The sequence below is a fragment of the Clinocottus analis genome, unplaced genomic scaffold (genome assembly GCF_023055335.1).
Source record: "Clinocottus analis isolate CAN_PGR_092001 unplaced genomic scaffold, fCliAna1.0.p SCAF_7, whole genome shotgun sequence".
Classification (NCBI taxonomy): domain Eukaryota; kingdom Metazoa; phylum Chordata; class Actinopteri; order Perciformes; family Cottidae; genus Clinocottus; species Clinocottus analis.
Genome location: NW_027176229.1, coordinates 15,023,493 through 15,033,756, shown reverse-complemented (window position 1 = coordinate 15,033,756; position 10,264 = coordinate 15,023,493). Strand labels below are relative to the sequence as shown.

Here is a 10,264-nt window from a genome sequence, read left to right as displayed (position 1 = left end):
GTTAACATAGCCGCGCCCGCATCCACGTGAGCGTGCCCAACTCACGGCTACCGCTCTACCCGGGACTTGTGAACCCTCTGCTCGACCTCTCAGGTGAACACTGTTAACTCTGTCATTACTTTAGCTGTTGTTTACACTGGTAGCGTTGTTAGCATCGTAAGCTGGTTGTTGCAATTTTGAGAGCTGTGTCTAGTACTTTCCTCATCAGCACTCTCTTCTATCACCTCCCACTTCTGATATTTATTCATAGCATTTGCAGAGCAGCCCAGTCATGAACGACAGTTGTCGTGAAATTCCACAGAATTTGTGACTATTCAAACAAAATTTAAGACAGGTCAAAGAAAATTATTCAATGAAGGTGCCAAAGCACAAAACTCTTAACAATATTGATTCTCTCTATGTAACTACATTTTTCTTATGAAAGGAAGAAGTACTCAGACGTTTTATAGTAAAGAAAACTTCAGCCAAACTACATGAAAGATTTCAGAAAAGGAAGGAGTAAACCAGCTTCATTCACCAGACAAAATATATCTACTTTTTTTTTTTTTTAAAGAAATAGGGATCCTTGTCAGGAGATTGTCACAGTGTAGACACAGATACTTGTTCCTCAGAGCAAACATTAGGTTCTCTTCTTGCTGACTGTGATAGGTGTGTTTGAACAGGCAAATGACAGCCAAAGGAAATCACAGGCATCCTGTGAGTTACATGCCACAAAACCGCAGGAGTCAGACAGCCGTGTGAATGCAGGTAAACATGTTTCATCCCTTCCTCTGCTGATTCACGTGGGTATTAGATTCCTGCAGATATGAGTCTTCAGGTATGATAGTGACACCATTTTTGCTGGCTGCAGGTCCAAATAGAGGAGCAACCACATCCAAATTAAACCATTACACCCTGACAACTTCTCTTTTAACCCACATAGGATTGTTCCTGCTTAGTGTTGGCCTTATTGAGCTATGATTGGCTGGTCACATTGACCTCAGCACATCATCAATCACAGCCGCCTCCAGGTGCCCCAGTTTTTCTCTCCCCTTATTTGTCTCTGAAGGGCCAATGCCGTGATGGATATCACCGTAGGGATATCGTTTATCTCTACGGAGCTGGTAATGGGGTGGGACCACCCCCACATTCAGGCTGAGATATAAGAGAACATAAAGAACGTGTTGAGAACAAGGAGGGGAGAAAGAGAGGTTAAACAACAGACCTTTTAGGGCTGTATGTTATGATACATCAGGGACTGATGCTCTGCAATGAGTAAGATGTTTGTCAGCCTGTGCTGTAAGGAACACACTTAAGATTATTGCATCCAGCAATTTTATCACCCAGCAAAAATAATGTGAAGGTTCTGGAAGAAAGATAAATGCAGTAGATTCAACCAAGACAGGATATCAATTCTGCCCCATTTGTTGTTCAAAATGCACCCTATAAGAGCTGCTGTGGCATATACATAAAGACTAAACAGCAGGTGGAGCTGTCTATACAGTTAATGGACCCAGAAAGAGGCACACTTATCTTTAAAATGATTTAGAAGTACTGTATCATTATTGTCCTTAATATCTGCATTCCTAAATCAGTGGAATGCCTGACTTATACATTAAATATCGTTGTATATTGTGAAAATCTTCGAAGATTAGATATGATGACGTTGTCATGAATCCTTATGTCGAAATTGGTCCATGGATACAAACACATAGTGATACGTAGTCCATTTAGATGTAAAGATGAAGCGCAGCATGTCATCTGGTGCAGTGTGACCGAGTGAACAGCAGATAGCACCATTGGACACATCATGCTCCATCTGCACTCCTCCCCTTTTTTTAAAATGAGCTTGTTAAAGGCGAAAGGGAAAGGAGTCGTGGATGCAATCACTGCTCTCTGCTCATATGTAGATGCAATAATCTCTACCCTGACCTGTTAGTTACATTACAATTTCGGTCTACCATTACATCAAAATAATAAAAATATACAATATGTATGTTTTGAGCACTTCCTTGAGACCTGGAGTTCTTATTAGGATCCATTTTATAGCTTTATCAGAGAGGTATGATAAATGAGGGATGGCTAAGTGGGGAGAGGGACGTTTACTCATCTCAGTGGTAGTGTTCTGAAAACCTCACCACACAGAGCATTGCATAATGGGACACTGGGGTGTCTTATTATTACATAAGTATATGTGTGCTGTAACAATGCTGCAAGAAAGTACAAGTATGGTTTCATCCACTGAAGATGCATGACAACAGATCTTTATATTTACTGGTCAGGTTCAACAAAGCTCAGTCTTTTGAATTGTTTAATTCAAAAATGCATATTTTGTTTTTCTGTTTCTGTTTATCTCTTGACTCCATTTAACAGAGCTTGAGTTACTTAGTTTTTTCAGTCGACTTTCTACATTTAAGTTGTGCTTAATATTAATGCATCAGGAATAATTATCCAATAATATAACAATAACCTTGGTAATTCTGCACAATTTAACTCAAATCTTTTTTGTGAAATTTGACTTTAATAAAGTGCATTTTTGTATGCAAGCATACAAAAATTCTTGTAATGTAATTTACTTGTAATGCTGTTTGTGTGTTCAGATTATTGTGTTTAAAAAGCTAAATTAATCATTACTACGGTAAGTTATTTTTTTTAAACGTATTGTTGAGGAATGAATATCAGAAATGCTCCTTTTGCTTTCAGCTACAGAAGGGGCATGCGTTTCATTGACAGCAGCTGGCAGGCTGAACCTCTGCAGAAGAAGAGCAGAGCAAAGTAAACAAACCTGTGCTGCAGCTTACGAGACACAGAGAGACTCTTGTTTGCAGGGTTAATAAAGAGTCAGGACCACGTCAGCATTAAACCGGACCAAAGTGATGTTTGCAGGTACGTTTACATTCTGTTCGTGCTACATCTAAGCAGCTATTTAGATAGCTAGCCTTCAAACTGATGTTAGCGGTGCACTAACATCAGTTTTAAGGCTAGTGTGGTTGCTCGTTCAACGGGACAAGACGATAAGAAGGTGAATGCTGACATTTTTGCTGTAGCCAAATATGGTTTAAATTGAAGCAGTTTGATTGGCTGTATGAAAACAAGCTCTCACTCCAACTAAGAGTATTCTGACAAATGAATCATGAATATATATAGAGTTAGTGACTTTTCACATTGGCTCTCTTTTGAGAACACATGTATTTATAGAGCAACTGTACAAAACACTGAACATAAACTTGTCTGTGAAATTACTAATACCAAAATGCACACATCCTTCAACACTTATGCTGCATTCACACCAAACGCAGCGCGAATTTTTGCGTCATCTGTAGCCGTACACAGCTCGATGAATTTCACCAACTTCTCAAGGAACTGCGTCTGGCTTATCGTTACATTACCGTTTCCTCCATCCACCATAGAAATAACCACTCGTTCTGCTTTATACTTGTTGTGTAAACTCCACATACGTCAAAACATCAAACTCCATCGTATCTGGGTTCGTAATATTATCCGTAGTCCCACAACAATGTCTGAATGACGGACGCTATCAGCGCTACTTCAGGGCAGAAGTTTGATTCAGCAACAGCAGGACAGCGGTGATGACAGGCGGAGCTTCTCCACAATGATTGGCTGACGCAACTTTGCGTCATGCGATTTTTTTTTTTGCCAGAGTTGGGATATTTCCACTTGTGTGAATTCCCCCGTGCCCAACGCTCTGATCGATCCGTGTCAAACGTGCTATTCGCGCCGAGTTTGGTGTGAACCCTCTGTATGCTCAATTGTGTCTTCATCTGAATACCAACAATGTGATAAATCATTGAAGGATAATGGCTTTTATCTGAATTCCCTTCATTAATGGCTGTGGACAGACAAGCTGCCCCCATCACTTTTTACTCTATGCACATTTTAATCTTCTTGAGATTGGTGTTTCTGAATAGTGGCTTGTTGAGTGTGAGGCTGACGTTTTCTTTTGATCCCTCCATTTAATGATTTTGCATATTCATTGGGGACAGACGGCGACACACTTGGGACTGAAATATTGTGTTGTTCATTCAGTCTGCAGTCCTAAAAGTGCTACAGCACTGTCTGGAACTATACCCCTGATTTCATGCGAGAGAGAGAGAGAGAGAGAGAGAGAGAGAGAGAGAGAGAGAGAGAGAGAGAGAGAGAGAGAGAGAGAGAGAGAGACAGAGAGAGAGAGAGACCACACAACAAATGATACTGTTAATGATTTTATTTGAAAGGGGAAAAAGAACAAATTAAATGGAAATTGACATGATAATAGCGAATGGCTGAATAGGCAAGGGAGAATGAATAGTGGTTTTGGGTAGAAGTCATTCATGTTTAAAAGTAATACTCTTCCAGTGGAGCTTTTCTTTTGAATGCTGGATGGATGAAAAACTGGATTCAAATGTATAACGTTTGGAAATTGTCCTCTCATGAGATAGAGCCATTGGGTAAGGGATTTGTTTAGGTTGAGGCTTGGGGTAACATTTATTTTCCTAAAAAAAGTCATGTTACTCAAGAAGCACTGAAAAAAAAACCTGCATCCAAATAAACATGTTAAATTTGCCTTTCTTGAGCACTCCACCTTTGAAATGTACACGGTTGGTTTGATTTTGAAGTCACCCTTTCAAACTCTCCCGGTGAACTGTGGAGCAAAATACACTTGGGAGAAAATACATTTTTGGTGACTTAGACCCCCCCCCTCCCCAACAAAAAAAAAATCAGTTTTTTTTATACCCTCCACATATTTGGACATAAGAGCTTCTCCTGTGTTCATGTTGTCTTTGGTCTTTAGTTTGTAAAGATCTCTTTTTTCCTGACTGATCCCTTTATCTCTTGCTCTGTTTGCTGAAGAAGGAGTAAAGTGGTATTGAGGAACACTCCTACCTCATCCCCACCACCACCGCTGCCTGCTGGCCTGCATTATTGAACACACTGCAGCATGGCCAGAAGGCAAGACACCAGGTCAGAGTTACAGAGTCAAGATCAGTTGTAGTGGACAAGCTATATTTGAATCCAGGTCGGGGCTGTTTGAGACGAGTATACAGTGCATTGCCATTTGTTAAAAATCTTTGAGTGGATCCTGTCTGCCTTTTAACATCATTGATGTTGAGTTCAGAGGTCCTAATCCCTATCAATAAGAGTTAATGAGAAAACGAATTGCAAAGCAACACACCCTGATTCAAGAACTAATGTAACTTGTTTATTTTCTTTTTTCTCTGAAATCCATAACATGAACATTGGTATTGGGGAAAAAATATTTTCAGACAGCGCTTCATTGTGATTTCTATCCCAACGAGAAGCATGATGCTAATGATTCTATTGAGTTTTTCTTATTTCAGTATTTTGAGTCAGGGATGTTCGTCCCCAAGAAGAAATATCTGTTCTATCAGTGCTGCTGCCAGGCTAAACTATGGACCAACAAGATGTGGATCATCAAGCACTTCCTCCTAAAGCCCCCAGAGCTCTCCTATACTTTCACACATGAGTAGACAAACCATCCAATATCCTGCATGGGCCAGAATTCTGAAGTATCTGCACTGTACAGGTCATCAAATGTCACACTGTAGCTCTCTTGATGTCTAATTTCTTTCACTTCTTTCAACCATCTGGGTGTTTCATTTGGAGGGTTTCAGTCTTTTCTGACCGTGACATTCCAGTAGGGTGTGTGATGCCCATACTTAAATAACTTTAAGGTTGGAGAGGGATCACAAGGAATGCCAAAGCAATTAATCCCATGACCTGCTGGTCATCACAGGGTGACGGACAGTACATTGGCGGAATATCATCACTTCAAATCAAAATCGGCCTAAAAGTAAATGAAAACTGTTGAAGGACTGAAAGCCATAAAATTTATCTGTCACTTACTGACACAATCTTATTTTTGCCACTGTGTTCCCATTTGGTGTAACTTTTTTGGTTTAATTCAATTTTGGATCTAAAATGATGCAAATAAAAACCTCCCATATCACAATTCTTCCTGTAGAATTGTGAGTCATTTGCAAAATGAATATAAATGTGCCATCTGCAGAGCTTGGATCATTGGCCTCTATTCAAGAGCAGAAACAAAAATGGGTCACATTGTGTTACGCTGTCCTGGAAACTCTAGTTCAGTACTGTGCTAACTTCTGCAAAGTCTACAGTGTGAAGAGCAGAAAAACTTCAGCCTAAGTTTCCAAGTATTTACATCATTATCAAATCACTGCCACACACCAGTGTATGAGATGATGAGGGGTTTATTGCGGTGTACTGGGAGACACCGAGCTGGAGAGATAAGTGAACAGTGTGTTTCTGTGTGTGCACTATGATACCATGCAGCAGCAACTGAGCTGCTCAGTATGACCATCTGGAGACAGAGTTAAGATTGGATGTTTGGTTTGTCCTTGTTTTTTCTCCTCTAGGTGTTTCAACAGCATCCATGCGCATACTTTGACTCCCTTTTTGACTGCCATCCTACTGCGCAGTCTGGTTTTCATTCGGCATAGTCATGTAAATGACGAGGAAAGGGAAACCGAGCAGCCAAATTAAAAATAATCTCACACACAATTTGTTCTTGAGACTCATTAGCTGGCTGGATACACAAACGTAGACAACCATGATTCAAGCACAGATTGTTGTTCATTCATTGTTTAAAGACAGTGTTTTGACAGCAAGTGCCAAGTCTTGTGTCATTATTAGAGTTTCTTTGTGAAATACAGAATAATCAGAATGTTGGCAAATGGAGCCATGAAAAAAAAATGTGTTAAGGTCTTAGGTTTAAAGGAGAAAAAAACACTGCAACCACCAAAACCAGAAAATAGCAAGGTTTGATGTGTAAAAACTGGCCTGATTTTTTTTTTTTACAGTCGCAGATGCTGAGAGTCATGATAAGGAATGTGTCTACAGAGTCTCATTTGTTGACATACCGAATTCATGGCTGGAGGCTGTGAAAATTTACCAATTATCCATGTGTGCCATAGAGCAGCTCCGTTGGACTTGAATGTAATGTGTATGTTTGGCTCCACAGCGCAAACTGAAAAATAAGATCAGACTGTGTGGCTAGCAAAGGACCAGCAATTTATAGAGAGTGTGTGTGTGTGTGTGTGTGTGTGTGTGTGTGTGCGCGTGCAATAAACCGACAAAAATATCGCCCAAGTTCATTAAATAGCCTTAAAAATAATTATTTTTGGCTAATGTTATTTGGAAAGACAGTGGACATTATACAATGATGTATGTAACCATGGACATTTTTTTTGTGAAGTGTTGTAGTGGTCATGCGCAGTGCTGGTTTCTGTCCAGAATTTAATATAGCTTGTTGCTATATTAGGCTACAGTCATCAGCTGTTAAAATTGTTGTATGAAACTCATAAACAGCAGGGGAAATTTAAGACAAAAAAGATAAATGGAAATAGTTACAAAAAAATGCACTTTTTAATTTAACCTATTAACATATTCTGTCAAGGTAATCCTGGTTGAACTAGAAGTTATATACAATATGTGATTGTAAAAAGATCCTTGAAAGAGACTGGCGCCGCAGCAGCACACCTGCCTAAATAGACTGTCCTGGGTGATTGGACCGTGCCATGTTACCTCAGTCAGAAGGTTGTCCTCAGCAGCCAGGCTTCTCTGCGCCTCTAGGAAGAGAGGTCTCCTCTCACCTTCCAATTAACATAGACTCACCGGCCGCTATCTACTATTTAGAGGTAGATGGCTTGGAAATGTCTCCTGCTATCACGGAGAACTGTGCAAGCCGAAGACACTCAATATCTCTGTTGAATTATAGTTTGTCATTATTTGTGACTTTGTTCAGATTTTATTGCCCCAATGATATGTACAGGGTTAAGATGGGAAGCAAAATCTCAACAAAGCGACAAATAACGGCAAACTACAATTTAAGACAGACATAATGAGGTCGCCGTAGAAGCGGGAGACACTCACGAGCCATCTACCACTGCATGGTAGATAGCGATCTGTGAGTCCATATTAACTGGAAGGGGCAAGAAGACCTATCTCCATAGTGGTGCAGAGTAGCCTGGCTGCTGAGGACACCTCTCTGGCTGAGGTAGAATGGCATGGTCCAATCACCCCGGCCAGTCTGGTTAGCCAGGCGTGGTGCAGCGGTGCCGGTCTCTTTGAAGGATCGTCGGCTGCTAGCAGAAACTGTTAGCACTCAGAGATTGGATGGATGGATGATGATTGGAGGGGAGGAGGTGAGGATGGCTCTGCAGCCTCTTTCAGCTCTCCACTACCACCGCACGTTGAAATTCTTCCAAGTCTTCCAAAAAAACCCGTCTCTTCTTTCTTTTTCTCCTCCTTTGCCTTGAATTTTCTCACCATCTTATCCACCTCCATATTTTGATCTGCCAATTTCCTCCCAAAAACTCCTCTGCTTTTCTTTTTCATAGAAAAACATACGTCTTCAAGGTCTTTTTTGTATGAAGTGAGTGTTTCAACTTGGATCTTTTGCGTCCCCAATTCCTCATCCCTCAATTTGATTTCCTCCTCGTGACTCTTCAATGTCTCTTTTAGATCCTGGATTTGTATGTTGAAGATGATCTCTTGCGTCGCTATTTCCTCATCTCTCAATTTGATTTCCTCGTCGCGACTCTTTATTGTCTCTTTTAGATTCTGGATTTGTGTGTTAAAGTTGAGCTCTTGTGTCGCTAATTCCTCCTCCCTCAATTTAGCCTTAGTAGGAAGCAGTTTGATTTCCTCGTTGCGACTCTTCAAAGTCTGTTGGAGGTCGAGGAATTTCTTAATCAACTCAGCTTGAAGCAGTTCGGAGTGTTCGTTCTGAACGGGAGGATTCAACTCCTTTTTCTGCCCGCTAACTACAGCACCTTCGGCTCGAAGCAGTTTGGAGTGTTCGTTCTCAAGAGTACGCCTTAACCTCTTTTTCCGCCGGCTCAATATAACACCTTCGGCTTGAAGCATTTCGGAGTGTTGGTTCTTAACGGGAGGATTCAATTGTTTTTTCTGCCCGCTAACCACAACACCTTCGGCTTGAAGTAGTTCGGAGTGTTCGTTCTCAGGAGTACGCCTTAACCTCTTTTGCCGCCGGCTCAATATAACACCTTCGGCTCGAAGGAGTTCGGAGTGATGGTTCTTAACGGGAGGATTCAACTCCTTTTTCTGCCCGCTAACTACAGCACCTTCGGCTTGAAGCAGTTTGGGGTGTTGGTTCTTAAGGGGAGGATTCAACTCCTTTTTCTGCCCGCTAACTACAGCACCTTCGGCTTGAAGCAGTTCGCAGTGTTCGTTCTCAAGAGTACGCATTAACCTCTTTTGCCGTCGGCTTAATCCAGCGCCTATGGCCTGTGGCAGATGGGGGTGCTTAACGGGAGGATTCAACTCCTTTTTCTGCGCGCTAACTACAGCACCTTCGGCTTGAAGCAGTTCGGAGTGTTGGTTCTTCACGGGAGGATTCAACTCCTTTTTCTGCCCGCTAATTACAGCACCTTCGGCTTGAAGCAGTTCAGAGTGTTCATTCTTACGAGTATGTATTAAGCTCTTTTGCCGCCGGCTTAATCCAGCGCCTGTGGCCTGTGGCAGATGGGGGTGTTTCCCAGCAGGCTTGCCTGTCGTCTCCGGTACAGCAAGGGACATGTTTATATCGAAGGACCTCTGGTGGAGTGATGAGCTCTGATGGGAACAGAAGACCTCCAGTGGACAGATGTGCTTCAATACTGGGAGAATGGTATGACTGCTTCAATACTGTGGACTGGTATGACTGTTTTATATCAGTGGACTGGTATGACTGCTTCAATACAGTGGACTGGTATGACTGCTTCCATACTGGAAGAATGGTATGACTGCTTCAATACTGGGAGAATGGTACGACTGCTTCAATACTGGGAGAATGGTATGACTGCTTCAATACTGTGGACTGGTATGACTGCTTCAATACTGTGGACTGGTATGACTGCTTCAATACTGGGAGAATGGTATGACTGCTTCAATACTGTGGACTGGTATGACTGCGTCAATACTGTGGACTGGTATGACTGCTTCAATACTGGGAGAATGGTATGACTGCTTCAATACTGGGGATAAACTTCGAACTGGAAAAACTGCTAAACTGCTTGTAAGGGTGTGCTTCTGACTTGTATGACGATTTCAATACGTGGCAAAGAATTGTTCAGAAGCGGCTCCTACTTATAGACCAACGGAATGCATTCTAAAAACTGTGCCTTTGTTGTTGACCAATCAGAAGAGGCCACTGTGAGAGAGAAGTCAATCTCAAAGGCATAGTTCTGATTCATCTCCATGGATACGACAGGGACTGCAAACCAAAATGGCGCCCAGAAAA

General features: G+C 41.6%; 1 protein-coding gene across 1 annotated transcript; it reads right to left on the bottom strand.

Moving 5' to 3' along the window:
* Positions 1–8,118: 8,118 nt before the first annotated feature.
* On the bottom strand, positions 8,119–9,561 carry LOC137805200 (putative leucine-rich repeat-containing protein DDB_G0290503). Its single transcript, XM_068605006.1, has one exon. It carries the CDS (start codon positions 9,559–9,561, stop codon positions 8,119–8,121), a length of 1,443 nt encoding a protein of 480 aa, XP_068461107.1.
* Positions 9,562–10,264: the final 703 nt, after the last annotated feature.